Below are 18,081 nucleotides of genomic sequence, written 5' to 3' on the forward strand. Positions count from 1 at the left end.
ATTCACAGAACGTTTCTATTAGACCGTAGGTTCTTTATAGAGGAAAAATGTGTTTTAGATTATTACGATGTTCTTCACGTTAAGGAACGATGGTTCTTTTAATGACCGATCAGTGGAAAAATGGTTCTTCTATGGCATCACAGTGAACCTTTATTCTTTAGTGTTTACTGACCCTTACTAACCATTTAAACCTGTTTTAAGGACCTTCATGTAAATCAATAGACCAACAACACACACACACAAAATACACATTCATACTGGATTATGAAATGATTTCAGACACGTGTGATGATGAATGCTGTCAAAGTGAAATCAGGGAAACGGACAGAAAGGTTTTTCTTTTGCCAAAGCAACATTTTAACGCTTAACAATCGCTGTAAGGTCATATAATCACACTGACTGAATTATACTGCCGGAACATGGCTTTGGATTGATTGTCAGTCTGTTGTTTTTGTGTTTAGAATATTCACTAACAGTATTTGTGCAGGAAGGAAGCTATTTTGAAAGTCGAGTTAACCGGTTAGTGCTGCTCATCACCGTGACACGAGTTTCATTGGTTCAACTTTGGAATTGCAAAAAAAGAACAAGAGGCAAATGATACAGTTACTAGAATATATTTTCTGCCATTTTTGTGTATTTGACAATAGATTTTAATTTAAGTGTTTGAGCCACTAACAGTGTCAACATTTGAAATGGATCAAAGAAAGTTCAACAAAGTCGTCCTAAAACAAGAACCGGTATGGTTTTGGTTTTTGAACAACTTTGGTAAAACTTTTTGATCCACTTAAAATGTTGACTACCGTGTATTAGGTTCTACACATTTCCTACATCAATTCCAAGAAAACACATTTACATCTTAAAAAAAAAAAAAAAAAAAAAAAAAACCTTCCACCATGAAAAGAACACTGAATGAAACTAAAGAATAAATAATGCTTCACAAGACTCCAAAACTATAGAGAATACTATATAGAAATATACTTACTTTGGTGAAACTTGTGTATTATTTGAAGTATATTTTCGTATAGGAAGGCTGAAAGTGTATATTACTAATATAGCTCAAAGAGCGTCACTGTTCAACAAGTTATTTTGGCCACAAAAAGAAAAAGTGATGTTGCACAAGTTTGAGTATTGAGTGTCTGCTCAGAGTTCAATCTTTGAAGGCCACAAACATAAAAGGATCTAAAAGCCACAGACCAGACCAAGATGAGGCTAGTTTAGATTTCACGTGGGACTTCAGAAGAACTTCTGATGAAGCTTAAACAAGACGAATTCCTAAAAACAGCAGAACCAGGCAGATTTAAGAAAACTCTAGGTTTATTAAGTTAAAAATCATCAACAGTCAAGTGCAAAAATCAGAGTCCGAGCATCAGAAGTCCTGCGACTGGACCTCTTTGCTGGTGTTCGCCGGGTCCCGCGGGCCCTTGGTCTTTTTCGGGAGCAGCTGCGCCTGGATGTTGGGCAGCACGCCGCCTTCGGAGATCGTGACGCCGCCCAGCAGCGTGTTCAGCTCCTCGTCGTTGCGCACCGCCAACTGGATGTGACGCGGCGCGATGCGCAGCTTCTTGTTGTCGCGGCTCGCGTTGCCCGCCAGCTCCAGCACCTCCGCGCACAGGTACTCGATGACCGCCGTCAGGTACACCGCCGCCCCGGAGCCGATTCTCGCCGCGTAGTTGCCCTTCCGCAGGAGACGCGCGATGCGACCCACCGGGAACTGGAGACCCGCGCGGGCCGAGCGCGACACGGACGTCTTGCCTTTAGGGGCAGCGACGATTTTCTTTCCGCGACCAGACATGGTGGAGATTAACAACTCTATGAAGAAAGAAAGAAAGAAATAAATACACTGTTACATTACATTATGAGACATTGTTATCCAGATTTACAACCAGTTTAAAAAGAAATAAATAAACTATTAAAATCAAACAGTCATAAAAATTCATGTTAGATGTAAAGTCTAGTTTAAGTTAACAAAAGTTGCCTGTAACAATAAACAAGCATTAAAACTCACCTGATTAAACACAAAGAACAAACCGTGCAGCTGTTTAATTTCCAGTCTCTTGTGTGTTTTATACTGAAGCTTAATTGAGTTGAACTGATCTTCCGCTGTGCTAATGAGCTGGTGACCAATCAGATGTTTGACTTCATTATTTTCTAAATGATCAATTAGAGTCTTTACGAGCGCATTTCAATTAATGTTTTTTTTTTAATAAGTTAATTGTAAAATAGTCATTTTGAAAAGGCAGCTATTTACGTATAAGCTTGTTTATATTGCTAATAATTTATATCTATATGACAATATTCATTTCGGTGTCTTAAATTTGATGTGGGCAACATAAAGTTATATTTTAATATTTTTTAAAGGGATAGTTTAAAAAAAACAAATTATAATGTGTTGCAAATTTCAACAAAGCTTTCCATCATGTCTGTAATACATAATTCTTACTTCCAAGTTTTAGGAAGTTATTAAAATATGAGTAGAAAGGTGGTTCAGTTATTCTTTATCATGATTTCTTTCACAGGTTTAGTAACTTCTCGTTTGTGGTTTGCGTGTTGAGGTCACATGACAGCTGTTTCGATCATGTGACCATTTGTTGTGGAGTTCCTTGACTCGTGTGATCAAATGAATCATTTGTGCTCAGTGTTCACACAGCGATCAGCGACTCTGTGCTCAAATGATTCAGTTAGTGTCGAGAATCGTGAGTCATGTGTGATCATATGAATCATTTGCGTTCAGTGTTCACGGTGATGAGTTCTGACCCTATGGTCATATGACTCGTTTGTGTGTGCAGTGATCGGTGGCTGGTTTGATTCAGTAGTGTCCGGTGGTCGGTCGGTCATGAGTCGCGCTCTGCTCGCGGTGTGTGTCGCGCTCGTCGCCGCTGTCGGTGAGCCGCTGTCGGTCCCGCCGCATGAGGAGGTCGCTCGGATGGCCCGGTTCGTGGTCAGTAAGTGCGACTGGGCTTCGATGGCGACGATCTCCACTCACGATCCGGTAAAAGGACAGCCGTTCTCCAACGCCTTCTCCATCAGCGACGGGCCCGTGGGCAACGGAACCGGAACCCCGTACATGTACCTCACACACATGGAGATCTCTGTGCAGGACCTGCAGGTGCGGATCAATACTGATCGATAATCAATACGGACCATCAGCACAGAAACTGACACGTGATCAGATACTAAACAGAGCTGCAGAATCATTCACCGCGCCTTTACCATAGTCTTTGCATACATTTCCAGAACAGAAATCCAAACACTGTGTAAAGTTCTTATTTGATTTTTGGTGATACCGTAATAGGTTTTTAGATTTCTGTTTTTATCAGTTGAAAAAATAGATAAAACGTAAATAGATACAGTGTAATAAAATGACGTAAATTGTAATATATATGAAATAAATAGATAAAATGCAAATATGTAAAGTGACATAAAAATACGATGGTTTTTTAATGTTGAATATTTTTTTATATGAATAATTTTTTAATATAAAGTATTTTTCTGTGAATATGTAACGCTGATGTGGTTTTGTAGGTGTGACATGAGCATGATTCAGCACAGGACTGTCAGGACACCACACAGCGATTTCAGTTTATCAGCGTCCAGCAGAACTGAACGGTTGAAGTTAAAAACATGAGCACACACTGCAGATGAATGATGATCTGTGTGTGTGTGTGTGTGTGTGTGTGTGACAGGTGAATCCGCAGGCGTCTCTGTCCGTGTCTCTGGCTCAGACCAGCTACTGTAGGAATCATGGATTCGATCCTCAGAGTCCGCTGTGCGCCCACATCATCCTGTCCGGCTCCGTCATGGAGGTACAGTAGCGCTGATCTCCTGGTCCCAATTCAGCTGAATCGATGTGAATCGGTGACGACGAATCTGTTTTGCAGGTGAACGGCAGCGAGGCGTCGTTGGCCAAAGCCGCTCTCTTCAGCAGACACCCGGAGATGATCGACTGGCCCACAGACCACAACTGGTTCTTCGCCAAGATGAACATCACACAGGTCTGGGTGCTCGATTACTTCGGCGGAGTGAAAACCGTGACGCCGGAGGATTATTACCGAGCCACTCCGTACCGGAAACACGGTGAGTCCGGCAGACGTGATCAGGCTTCGCTTCTATGATTCATTTATATTTCATTAAACTCACTCTGTACGTGTGACCCTGCACCACAAAAGCAGTCGTAAGGGTCAGGTGTCTTGAAGATTGGAAAGCTGAATAAATAAACCTCCCACTGATGTATGGTTTGTTAGGATAGGACAATATTTGGCCGAGATACAACTATTTGAAAATCTGTTGGCGCAAAAAAAATTAAAATATTGAGAAAATCACCTTTAAAGTTCAGTGAAGTCCAAATGAAGTTCTTGGCAATGCATATTATATTACTAATCAAAAACGAAGTTTTGACATATTTACAGTAGGACATTTACAAAATATGTTCATGGAACATGATCTTCACTGAATATCCTAATGATTTTGTGCTCCAGGATCACAGATATGTTTCTGCTGAAAATCCTTTAGCTCATTTGTTGTTCTTGGCCCTTTATAAAATAGCTTGTAAACGTCTCATTCTGCTGTGTTGTCACCAAATATTGGAATTTTTTTGTCAACTTGTTTTCTGTCAGTCAGCACAGGGTTTTTTTTCTGGAGCTGAGTGATCATAGGTCTCATTGATTTGAGCTCATGAACCTAATTTTTCTAAGTGATAAATTAATATTTGTGGATAATTTTGACAATATGTGCAGTTTTTGAAGAAAAGCGTATATTTCTGAGGTGCGTAAGCTTAGATTAATGACGTCTATGATCAGTCAGTTCCAAAAAGAAACAAAACTTGCACAGAATGAAAGAAAAATGAACAAAACTACAAAAATGATTTGGTTTTTTTTTTTTTTTTTTGTGAAGTTATTATTGTGGTCTGATGCAATAAGATTAACTTACATTCAACTAGCAGAAAAATTCTCTCCGGGTCAAAATGACCTGAACGCAGCATGATGGTTAAACGGTTGATCAGATGAGACTTCATTTCGAGTAAAACACAGTAAAATACTTTTTTTTTTTTAAATCATTTGAAGGTGACTGGGCAGACTGGACATTTCTGAGTGAACAGTTCACTGAATCAGTTTTGAATTGATTCAGTGAACCATTTCAGATGAAGTTGCTGCTGAAGTGAAACGAGAGTCAATATAAAACTGAAGATATATTATATATTGTTCATGTGTAATGTGTCAGCTCTGAGAGCAGCTGTTATCAGTCAGAAGCAGACGCTGTGCTGAATGTCATGTGACCTCAGTGTGTGTGTGTGTGTGTGTGTTTCTACAGGAAGTGACAGTCAGTGATCTTGGTGAAGTGGATCAGAATCACCGATGGAACGTTTCAGAAGAGACTTGGACTGATGAATGTTTCTCAGGTCGACTCTGTTTGAATCGTGTGTGTGTGTGTGACGTATCAGTCACGTCTTGTTCGTTTCTCCAGAACATGATGTGGAAATCTAGTTACTACATTTTTCGTAAGCATTTTATAAAATGCTTCAGAATGATTTTTGCAGTTTGCACAGGCTGTTCCCTTCGGCCGTTTGCAGATTCACACTGAATGCAAACGCAGCGCGACATCTTGATCTAAATCTTAAGAAAGTCTCGTGAGATTCACGTGTGATCCAGATGTTCAGTTTGATGTCCTTCAGCAACTGACCCTTGACCTTTGACCCCTGCAGCAGGAAATATGAATTTTTGCTCATTTTGCTTGTCGATCTGTTTTTACGCACATCTGATGTCTGAAACCACAGACGCCAGTCAAACGTCATTTACTCCGAGTGATTATTTTTCTAACGCTGATGTATATTTTAATAAGTATCTGGTTGTGCAGTGAAATAAAGAGCTGATCTTTGGATTGTTCATCTCTCGTTTATTAATCGCTCTTATCTTTCTGAGAATGAGTAGGCCGTGTGTGTGTGTGTTTCAGTAGGTGGGTTGTGTCTGTATGTACAGGTGGAGCTCGAGGAGCCACTTCCTGTCAGAGAGCAGATCTCGAGCTTCACTGAAGTCGCGGCGTCAAACACACACTCGTATACGCGCGCGTCTCGAACCGGCGGCCCGTCAGACAGACACAGACAGACAGAGGGGTAACGATGGTGCTGAGAGGAGCGTCGGCCGTGGTCGTCCTGCTGTCCGTCACACCTGGGTCAGGTAAGAGTCTGTTTGTGTTTGCTGAGCTGATCAGACATCAGACGCGTCGGCTGCAGGAGAAGGCCGCCATCTTATCGAGGTTTCTGTGGAGTCGAGCGTTTCCTCCTGCCTGTCTATTGATTTAAAATCCTTTGAGTAAATCAGCTCAGAAACTCGTTTCAGATGAGTTCAGCGCTTGACCTCTGGCCTCCCGAACACAAACGCCGTCCACCGCTGATGTGAGCACAGGTCTCTAGCGTCGTGTTTCGCTCGCAGGCCGCGTCCGTGCGCCGTTTGTCTTCCTTTCGCTCCATATTGAATGTGTCAAGCGATTCAGATGTGATTATTATTCAAAATTATTTTTTTTAAATGTGTTTATATGGAATCGAGGAACAAAAAGATCAAAATACAGTCAACGCTGTTGATATTAAACTGAGAAATGATCACATTTTGATTGTAATTATAAAAAGGTTAAATGATGTTTTTAAAAAGTATCACCTGAATGTATTTTAGTATTTTTGTCTCGTAATAATCTTAAATGTCTTACATGGTGTTCTGTTGTCGTTTGGCTGCTGTTTCTCTCTTTGTTCTCGCTATGAAGACGCTTTGCTGCTGAAACAGGCGTTTTTAAAAAAGTTGATTTATTCTCCACATCTAATGTTTATTTATCTGATGTGAATTTAACAATACATCAACAGTGGCAAAAATAGTAAAATATATATATTTTTGTAAAATTAGCGTTTAGTTAATTTATTTCTTTATTTTTTAATTTTCAAGGATTTACAGAACAGGTCTACATTTCTTTAATCCAACAAACATTTAATCCAGAACACGAGTGAAATCTCTTTTATTTGGTTTGATTTTGTACATTTCGTAACCACTAATAAAATTAGAACCATTACAAAGGCTGGACTCAATCTAAAGCTGCTTTGAAACACGGATTGCGAAAAGCGCTGTTCAAATAAAAACGATTTGACAATTATAAAACCTCTCCAAAAATGCAGTGAACTTCAGTTAAATGAAAGGTTTCACCGCGATCAGATTTTGCTGATTTGAGTGTTTATCTTTTATTAGAAATGCTGAAACGTCACAAACAAACTTCTGCTTCTGCAAAAATCGCGAGTTTTGATTTGAGCAGCGAATGTGAAATAAACCCTAAAAAACCTGCTTCTGTTTCGTAAAGCGGTTTTACACTCACTGTCATACGCAAGCTCTTATTTAATGTTTAAACAAGCTTTAGCTTTAGAGCTGAAACTGGAGGTTTCTGGGTTTGTGTGTCGAGCAGAAGTGGAGTGTGGCGTGACGCTGAACCGATTCAGTCGTTGATTCAGTCCGTGTGAATCTCCGGTAAAAGCAGTGAGTTTGAGTGGAAACACTGGAGATTCTGCTGATCTCAGTTCAGATCAGTGACGGAGTGGCTCTGGATGCACAGTTTCCACTGACGCTCGTGAACGCCGGCGTTTGTCTCTAACACACTACAGTCGTGTCACGATACTGTGTGAGATGAGCTTCCTGAGCCATTCATGATTTTCCACAAACACAGATGAAAGATGAAACGCACAGAGATGCAGGGTTTGGTGTTTTACTCTATAAATAGCTGCTGAATTTAATTCTGAACTCTATCTGTTGCTTTCAGAACACGAGTACATTCACGTGTTTTAGATTCTTATTTGTAGTTTTGGAGAATCATTCTAAATTCAGACATATATTATTGGCATAATTATCGACATTAGATTTAGATATTACAGATCATCATTTCTGCGTCAGCGTTCAGCTCGTCTACTTCGACTCGTGAGCGTCTCGAAGAATCTTCAGTTTGCAATTTCAAAGAATCTTCATTTCTACTTTTAGCAGATTTGTGCTTAATTTCATGTGTGTTCAGAGACGTCTCTGTTTCTGAGATGAAGGTTGTTTTTGATCAGACTGTGCTGATGTTGTGGAAAGTCTCTTCGTTCAGTGGGCGAAAATGAGCTTCGTTTACAGTCAGAGTCCCTCTTTAATCCATCACTGAATGAAATGACGAAACACGACGGAAAATACAGCTCGAAAAACATCATTTCAAGGAACACGCTGTATAATTCAATCAGTCGCACATGAAACGCTGAAATGAGCCGCTGTCGTGACGCTCCAGTGTTTTTATTCTGTGATCTCAAATGTGTCACACCTGACAGATGCTGACTAGTGTAGAACTCACTCGTCTGCCAGAACTAGTGCAACGCATTTACACAAACATTTATTCACGTGTATTAATATAAACACACAACCAAGCTTTGAGCTCTGAAAGATTTGTAATGCTTTTGAGTAAAAACAGCAATACTGTGAAATATTATTCTAATGTAAAACAGCTGTTTTCTGTGTGAATATCTGATAAACTGTCATTTATTCCTGTGATGCGCAGCTGAATTTTCAGCATCATTACTCCAGTCTCCAGTGTCACACGATCCTTCAGAAATCATTCTAATATGCTGATCTGCTGCTCAACAAACATTTCTGATTATTAGCAATGTTGAAAACAGTTGAGACAGTTGAAAGCTGTTACAATACATTTTATTTTTTAGGATTCATAGATGAATAATAAGTTCAGAAGAACAGAATTTATTTGCAATAGAAATCTATTCATTATAAATGTCTCCACTGACACTTTTGTTTGATGCGTCACTGAAGAATAGAAGTATTTCTGTCATTTTTTTAAACCGGTTTTAAACCGTCGTTTTATATATTTTTAATTAGGAAATTAATAATCAAGACATACTTGTAAGTAAATAAACACATTCTGTTTTCTAGTTTCTACACACATTGTAGCGTTTGAGTCGCTGTCGACTGCTTTGATTGTGTTAATAATTAAGTTGATCAAACATCATTTGTTTCACATCCGGTAAATCGAACAATCGCTTCATTCACACGAAATCTGTTACTCATCCGCTCACATTATTTACATTTTTAATCTTAATTCAACATTACATTTAATGTGTGTATTTACATTTTATTGCAGCAATGTAACAGAAGAACAGAACTGAACCAGTTGTAATCGTTTTAGACGAGTCACAGTTACAGAAACTCATTTCAAATAAAAGTAGAACAGATAAAATATTCAGTCTGTCATCATGAGCACTGAATCGTGTGGAGCGTCAGTGTTTTACTGTGTTTCTGCTGGATCTGCTCTCACACACGCCGTTCTCCAGCGTACTGAAGTCAAGGTATGAATCCTGAGCGGAAATTCTAGTCCAGGTATGTGACCATAAATAGGCTTGAATCATTTTCTCAAAGCAAACTGAGTGAATTGCGCAGTAGTCTTTATAGAGAAATACACAGAAAACTAAAGAAAAAGCAACAGATCACAAACGTTTATTACAAAACTACATTTATAAAGCGGAAGAGCGAAACACTGAAACACACGCCGGTGAACGACCCTCAACACTGAGACGAGACGCAAACACTCAACAAACCCTGAATCAGCTCTCGAACACTGACCTACACAACTAGAGTCAAAACACTGACAAATACTGACGTGAATCTCCTTCGCTTCTTTATTTGAGGCACTGATTTGCATTGATGTGCAGTTCATTGTAATTCATTAGATGAATCTGTGTATCGGGCCCTTTGTTCATTTGCGTAAATATTCACTGAGTGACGGCCCTAATTGTAACTGAATATGTAATTGTAATAGCACCGTAAGAACATCAGTAAACATTTACTTAAACAACAAGATTTACCACATTTAATAAAACATGAGATGATGGTTATCAAAATAGTGATTGTTATGATCACTTCTTACTGAAGAAAACTTAATACTCTTCATCCTAATGCTAAATACTGTTACAGTTTGTGATTTTTGGAATTGAAAAATAGCTGAAAGTTACTGTATAATTTATAGTGAAAATGTAAATCTACATTTCTAGAATTCCCTGCGTGACACTTCAGCTTTTTTTTTTGCTTGTTTTGTTTTAAATTGAAACGACTGTTTCTTCTTAGTTTTTTTTCTCATGGGTTGTGTACATTAGAGTTTGATCTGAACGTCTGATGTTGTTAAATGAATGTTTATTGCATTATCGTGTTTGTTTTCATGATGGCGTTCAGCACCGTCTGTATATTAGTATTTTCCTCCTCAGATTGTGCAAAAGCTGCCAGTGTGTTATAAAACTACAAAACAGATATGAGTACTTCACCAGGGTGATATATTAACATTATATCAATTAGTGAAATTCATTCTTTTTTACAGTAAATTTGAGTTAAATTGGTAAAACTTTAAACGTTGCTACCATACCGTTTACAGAAAAGGCGACGGCGGTGCCGCTTTTCCGTGAGGAAAAACTAAATTCCGCAGATTTTTGAAAATGATTTGAAGCGTGATGGGTGATGAGTGACGTCGTGGACAGTTTCGTCCCCATGTGAAATCAAAAGCCGAATTGACTTCAACAGATGCATCTGTCGAACTAAGAACGTAAAAGCTCAGAATCTGCTATTTTTACCTTATTATTTTTACAGCTTTCCTCAGGTGTTCTTTGAATTGTATTTTTAGCAGCACTGTTACTGTTGCTGTCGCTTACAGCTGAAGTCTTTCGATCAGATAAATAACCCGAAAAACCTATTAGATTATAACGACTGATCATCAAAGCCCCAAACACTGCGAAAGTAAAACCAGCACTTAAAAATAAAGTTGTAAGGAGTAAAATATTCGGTTTTTTGCTCTTAAGCAGTGTTAAGTGTTGAGCGGAAATGCACTGAAGTGAAGTCCTGCTCCTGAATAGAGTCAAGTGAAGCTCTTGCGGCGATCAAGGACCGGCAGGACTTGTGAAGTCAGGCGTGAGGTTTGCGTTTGACCCGCTTGAAGGCCGATGACCCGTTTGAGGCGTCCGTCTCTACAGGTGATGTTAACCGCAGCAGTGAGCGCCTGCGGTGTGGGAGAGGAAGTTCAGATCAGCCCACATTCAGAGCAGCTTCAAACTCGCAGGAGAACATCAGCATCTGGAGCCAGTTACATAAACTTCAACCAGCTGCACGAGAACTAGTCTGACCAACTAGCAGTTAGCCACGGGAGTCAGTCTCATTTTTTGGATTCAGCTTAGACTAATCTACATTTTATGTAAACGAGTTTGAAAAATTATGACCAACTTTTTTTTAACAACCAGCTCGCAGATCAACAAACCTTCACAGAACCGTTCGCTCATGCGCAATCATGCAGCGGCGCAGAGCCTTTAACAGCCGTTAAACAGTACTATCATTAAAAATACTTGCGCTTTAAGAATGAAAACAACGTGAAAAACCTTTTGGAAGCTTGATTTTCAAGAGTCTAACTATAAAACACTGAATACTGCTCAAGTGAGCAGGTTTAGCTGCTTCTGAATACAGATCAGATGTTTGTGGATCTTCTTCAGTGTTGATTTCGTGACATTCTGCTTCAGGATCTGATGTTCTCATTTCAGGTTTTATACATTTTTGAATGTTTTAGTGAAATATTCAGTTGTATTTTTGCAGTATTTTGACTCAAATTACTCAAATAATGTTCCTGTATTATATTAGATGTATTAAGCAATATATACAATTAATTTATGAAATTAGTTTAAAGGAACAATTGTGATTCCTACATGATAATTATTTGAAATCGTTCTTTGAAATGTTTTTAATGAATATTTTCTGCTAAAATATGTATACAACATTCATAATCAGTAACAAAATGAAATTCTAGTTCATGCAATAGGAAATGCCGTCTGTTCATGTGTGTCAGGGGTCTCAGAGGTCAAAGGTCACATGTTGATTTATTAGTTTGAGTGGTTTAACAGATCTAGTTTAGCGGATGAACTTGTTTAATGAAGATTTTAAGCTGCTGCGTGTCTGAATTCATACAGTAACGTGATTTAATATTCTGTGTGAATCAAATGTGCAGCACATTTATGACAGAGTTTCAAACACAGACGCCTTTCATCAGCTTGTGCTGTAGATTTACACACTTCACACCGCTTTATTATGTGTGTGGGTTTAACGCTCTCATGTGTTCCTCCCTCTTTATCTCACACACACACACACACACACACAGTGTTAGTCAGTTAGAGCAGCTGAACAAACCGCTGAACTAGAAACACTCGAGACGCACACACACACCACAATCACTTCACATCAGAGCACGTGTGTGTGTGTGTACTTGTTTTTGCTACATTGTGGGGACCAAATGTCCCCTAAAGGATAGTAAAATCTGAAATTTTGCGGTCCCCACAATGTTAAAAAATGATTAAAAATAGTAAATGATGTTTATCTGAAAGTGTAATGATGCAAACATGTTTTCTGTGAGGGCTAGGTTTAGGGTTAGGGTTGGGTTAGGGGACAGACAATATCGTTTTGTCCGTATAAAAACTATAGAAGTCTATGGAAAGTCCCCACAGTTCACAAAAACAAACATGTGTGTGTGTGTGTGTGTGTGTGCGCACTAGTTTACTTGTTAGGATCAAATGTCATGATCAAGTCAGCTTTGCTGGTAGATCACCTACAAACTATCTGTTATATTACACATTTTAGGCAGTGTAATCTGACTAATTTCCAATTACTTTTCCTTTACTTGTATTTCTATGGTGCTATAGAAGTCAATGCAGCGTCCTCACTCATACAGTCACACGTGTGTGTGTGTGTGTGTGTGTGTGTGTGTGTGCTCTGCTGAATGTAATGCTGTTGAATGCGCTGATGTTTGACTCATCAATACTTTACTGTTCTTGTGTTTTTCAGCGTCAGCGGCGTCGTACGACCCTCAGTACTGCTACATCCTGGATGGGATTCTGCTGCTGTACGGCATCATCATCACTGCCTTCTTCGTGCGCGAGCGAGTGAGAGTCCATAACACACACACACACTCACACACTCATGCACTGTGTGCCGGTCTGTAGCACGAATAGTGCGAGTTCTAGCGTGTTCACACTGAAAATCTCAAACAATGATACACTTAATTAAACCATACAAATAAAAGTTGAATTTTAAATTGCATACTACCATACTATTCTAAATATTACAGTTATATATTTGTCTAAATAGACATGAACAGTGTGTAGCATAGTAGTGATTCTGAAGTGTGTGTTGTTGGACTCACATCAGTCACATCTTTAATTATGTAGATGAGAAGATCAGACTGATCATACAAACTGTCTGTTATATTACACATTTTAGGCAATGTAATCTGACTACTGTCCAATTACTTTTCAGTTACTTGTAATCTAATGTATGTGAGATTCCTCAAATCTAGACGAGTTTCCAAACATACACACACTATTTACAGTACTGTGCAAAAGTCTTAGGCCACTAGTATTTTCACCAGCTAAAAATGGTTTAAAGTCAGTTATTTAAAGCGCTTCTAAACCCAGAAGAACTGTGGCAACATCTCCAAGATGTTTCAAGTAACCTGCCTGCAAAGCTGCCTGAAAAACTCTGCACAAGTGCACACAGGGCAAAAGCTGCTTTAAACGCGAAGGATGGTCACATCACATGCTGATTTATTTTAGTTAATAGAAGTTTAATGTTGATAAAGAAAATCTATTTATGACATTGTTTTTGACAGCATCCTCATTTTCTGTGCCTAACTGTCTAAAAATGTTAACAGTACTGTAGCTTTGTAGGTGTAGGACTCTTAAAGCATCTTGGAGATGTTGCCACAGTTCTTCTGGATTTAGTCTGTCTCCGTTTTTTCTGTTTCTTGAGACAGACTGGATTGAATGACGGAGAGATCACATCTCTGTTTGCACAAGGAGTCTGACAACAGCCTGTGCTCCATACAAAAATCTCACTGGATTACAATAATGAATGCCAAATGAATGTTTAGAAATGTAAACTGACATTTCCTACTGACACACTACAGCAAAAGACCGACTTTAACTGACTTTAAACCATTTTTTAGCTGATGAAAATACCAGTGGCCTAAGACTTTTGCACAGTACTGTATATATATATATATATGTGCTGTGCACTAATTAATCACAATTAATTGCATCCAAAATAAAAGTTTTTGTTTATGTAATATATGTGTGTGAACTGTTTATGTTTATTATGTATATATAATAACACACATACAATGTATATTTAGAAAATATTTACATGTATATGTTTTTATTTCTAGAAATATTATACATACATATATTTAATATATAAACATATTTTTCTTAAATATATACATGCATGAGCGTGTATTTGTATATACATAATAAATATACACAGTACACACATGTATGTTATGTAAACAAAAACTTTATTTTGGATGTGATTAATTGCGATTAATTATTGCAACACACACACACACAAAGAACTTGTTAAAGTACTTACAAATTGTAATCTGTTACTGATTCCAAATTACATGGCAAAAATTGTAGTCAGTATCAATAATCCATTACGTTACACCTTGTAGGTTATTATTTTTAGATTACTTTTGACCTAACTTGTTTATCACATTGATTTAAATAGGATCATCTTCTACCATATTGACATGAAAACACAAAGAGTAATAAAATAAATCCCAGTTGTTGTGCATTAAATTACGTCAGGGTTTCCCGAACTGGTGTTTGTGAAGGAAAGGCAGGGGGTTTATGAGTTCAGTGAAAAGCTAATAATAAATTCAGTCCTAAAACTGAAAAAATTAAAATAAATCATTTCAAATGAATGACGTTTCTTCCTTCAGTGCATCAAGAAGAAGAGCAAAGGGGATCAAGATCCTTTGTATCAGGTGAGAATCAGATCAGACGTGATCAATGAACCGATGGTCGCCGTATTAGAGACGGTAACGAGCGTCTCGTGTCTTTCAGCCCATTAACAAGAGCGGCCAGTCGGCGTACGACGTCCTGCAGCAGCGCTCGGCTGAAGAAGGAGGAACCAGAGGGGTGAGTGAGGAATCACATGACACGTGACACACGTCACATGACCGACAGGAGCAGCCAATCACCTGCGTGTGTGTGTGTGTGTGTTTGACAGGGTCGCAGGCGAGGAGATGACAGCACTTACACGGTAAGAACCTCTTCATTGCAGGAAGGAAGTTTATTAGCAGCGCTGAGAAGAAGAATGATCCAGCCGAAACCACAGAAACACCTGCGGCGCCAAACCATCGCACATCAGCACGAGCTCCAACTGAACGACTCTCACAAACACATCACGACATCAACACACTTCATGTTCATCAGATCCTTTCAGTCCACAGTCCTTAAAAACTATTGCTGTTGTGTTGTGAAGAACATGCGTTTTAATAATCTAAAGAGCTTTTTCCACAGATGTTGAAGGTTCTTCACGAAACCATCAATGCCAATAAAGAAGCTTTATTTTTAATTGTGCTGGAAGACTTCCTCTGGACAAAAGCTTCTTTAGATCGATAAAATGTTCTTCACACGAAGGAAAAAATGGTTCAAGAACTGTTGACTGAAAGGATCTTTGAGGAGCCAGAAACGGTTCTTCTGCTGCATCACTGTGTGTGTGTGTGTGAACAACATCTGACACGTTTATAAATGACACCATTTGAACACACACAGATTCAAAGGGTTTGATTTGGTCTAAATATCGGTAAATGTGGAATAACTGAATGGGAACAAGAAACCGTTAAATATTATTAAGGAAAATACATAAACATTTATTTTCTTAACAGATCATCAAAATTATGACATTGTCAAATACAAAAATTGTTGGATTCAGGCAGGTTTAAAAATGAAAAATAATTAAAGGAACTAAGGAACTCTAAAAATATATCATCAGAATCAGAAATCAATCTTTTCCTAACAGATCATCACATTTTTATGTATTTTTTATATTAATTATATTATATTTTTAGATTAGTTCCTTTAATTATTATTATTTTATTTTTAAAACCTCCCTGAATGTTTCTGACAATCAAAATTTTGATGATCTGTTAAGAAAAAAATAATAAAATAAATGGTGACTGTCAAAAAAAACAAAACAAAAAAAACATTGGATTCAGAGAGGTTTTATAAATATAAAAATATAATAATATAATATAATATAATATATAAAAACACTGGGTAACACATTTATAGTGATGGAAAGTGTTTTCAAAAAAACATTTTCATATTTAACTGAAATAACTGAAATTATTTTTAATGTTTATTCCACAAAACTGAGATGACGATGATAATTACAAATATTTATTTTCCTAACAGATCATCAAATTGTATTTGTTTTACATGAATTATATTATATTTTGAGATTAGTTCCTTTAATTATACCATTTCTTTTTTAAAACCTCTTTTTTATTTGACACCGTAATAATGTTGATGATCTGTTTGACAGTGTCAAGCAAAAAAAAAAAATTGTTGGATTCAGAAAGGTTTTATAAATGAAATAATATAATTAAAGGAACTAATCTAAACATAATATAAAAATACCTACATTTTTATTTTCCTAACAGATGATCACATTTTGATGTATTTTTTATATTAATTATATTGTATTTTATTTTGAGATTAGTTCCTTTAATTATATTATTTCTTTTTTAAAACCTTTTTTTTTTTTTACACTTTTTTGATGCAATTTTGATAATCTGTTAAGAAAATATAATGAAACAAATAATGACAAGAGTGTCAAACGGTTGCATTCAGAGAAGTTTTATAAATTAAATAATATAATTAAAGGAACTAAAAACGTAATATATAATATAATATAAAAACACTGGGTAACACGTTTATATTGATGGAAACCTTTTTAAAAACCTTTTCTAAAACATTTTCATATTTAACTGAACAAAATTATTTTAAATTTTTGTTTCAGCCTCTGCAGAAAAAGACTGAGGAGACGTACCGTGAGATCGAGACGAAGCCAGGCGTAAGTGACTGATTCACTTTGATAGTCTCGTGTCGATTGATCTGAATGATTGTTTAAAAGACTGAATCTGTCGTGTGATTTTCCTGCAGCGCCGCCGTCCCGATCAGGTTTATCAGGTCAGACTCATTTCACATCACGTCACATCACTGTCCCGTAAGCCTGTCTGGAGTAGTTTTGACGTGTTGAACGTGTTCGTGTGTTTCAGGGTTTGAGCTCCGTGACTAAAGACACGTACGATTCTCTGAACATGCAGCAGATTCACCCGCCGCCGCGCTGAACGCCGATCCTCCAAACCCACACCGTCAGGATCACAGTCCAGCACAATCCTCACGTTTCTCCTTATTCATTCCTGCTTTTCATTTCAGGCCTTTTCCTACAGACTCCAGCGATTATTCAGTGTTTTACAGTAACGGTGTTCAGCGTTTCTCCATCTGATGAATTATAGACTTTCATAATGAGCTCAAAATTCACACACATGTACAGCAGAGTCAAATAAAACCAAACATCACGACATTCAACTAATAATTCACTCAATGCAGTCACTCGTTTGTCATTTGCTCACATTTTACAATAAGGTTTCATTTGTGAACATCAACTAACAATGAAAAATAATGATCAGATATTCATGTCAATATTAATCTGAACATTTACCAGTTCGTTTTACAATCAAAAGTTGTGTTAACACAAATTACTTAGTGTGAACATTTGTATTAGACATTAACCTTTACATAAAAATGTTTAAAAAGTGTAATGTAAAAAATAAATCAGTCATTGTTAAATGAACTGATGTCGACAAATTAGATCTTATTGTAAAGTGTTTCCTGTAATATTCTGTACGATCTGTTTTAAAACAGCTTTTCTTGTGATTTTGTGGTGAAATACGAGCAGCAGGTTTATCGATTGATGTTTAATAATCACCTATGAGTCTTTTTTAGTTATTTTATGTTAGTAGTGTAATATTGCATTTACTCTGATTGAACTGAGAATTTCACTGTATTTCATTTGGCTGTTGTTGTTACTTTTGTCTGTTTTGTGTCATTTTGTATCATCTTAATAAAATAATTTTTTCTTCAAGTTTTTCAGTAAATAAACCCGATCAAGAAACCCGACTTGACTGTTGATCAAAATAAGATGGAGATCACAC

General features: G+C 37.4%; 3 protein-coding genes across 3 annotated transcripts; 2 read left to right on the forward strand and 1 right to left on the reverse strand.

Moving 5' to 3' along the window:
- Positions 1–1,296: 1,296 nt before the first annotated feature.
- On the reverse strand, positions 1,297–2,113 carry LOC127162766 (histone H2A, sperm). Its single transcript, XM_051105618.1, has 2 exons — positions 2,006–2,113; positions 1,297–1,809 (listed from the first exon to the last, which is right to left on the reverse strand). The coding sequence occupies exon 2, from the start codon at positions 1,790–1,792 to the stop codon at positions 1,367–1,369; it is 426 nt and encodes a 141-aa protein (XP_050961575.1). The 5' UTR covers positions 1,793–1,809; positions 2,006–2,113; the 3' UTR covers positions 1,297–1,366.
- Positions 2,114–2,699: 586 nt separating this feature from the next.
- Positions 2,700–5,872, forward strand: creg1 (cellular repressor of E1A-stimulated genes 1). The gene is made up of 4 exons (XM_051105606.1): positions 2,700–3,106; positions 3,684–3,803; positions 3,879–4,074; positions 5,308–5,872. Exons 1-4 carry the CDS (start codon positions 2,834–2,836, stop codon positions 5,322–5,324), a joined length of 606 nt encoding a protein of 201 aa, XP_050961563.1. The 5' UTR covers positions 2,700–2,833; the 3' UTR covers positions 5,325–5,872.
- Positions 5,873–5,972: 100 nt separating this feature from the next.
- cd247 (CD247 molecule) lies at positions 5,973–18,011 on the forward strand. The gene is made up of 8 exons (XM_051105612.1): positions 5,973–6,170; positions 12,864–12,961; positions 14,797–14,841; positions 14,921–14,995; positions 15,087–15,119; positions 16,884–16,937; positions 17,027–17,053; positions 17,143–18,011. The coding sequence occupies exons 1-8, from the start codon at positions 6,113–6,115 to the stop codon at positions 17,212–17,214; spliced, it is 462 nt and encodes a 153-aa protein (XP_050961569.1). The 5' UTR covers positions 5,973–6,112; the 3' UTR covers positions 17,215–18,011.
- Positions 18,012–18,081: the final 70 nt, after the last annotated feature.

This window comes from Labeo rohita, chromosome 1, assembly GCF_022985175.1.
Source record: "Labeo rohita strain BAU-BD-2019 chromosome 1, IGBB_LRoh.1.0, whole genome shotgun sequence".
Lineage (NCBI taxonomy): Eukaryota > Metazoa > Chordata > Actinopteri > Cypriniformes > Cyprinidae > Labeo > Labeo rohita.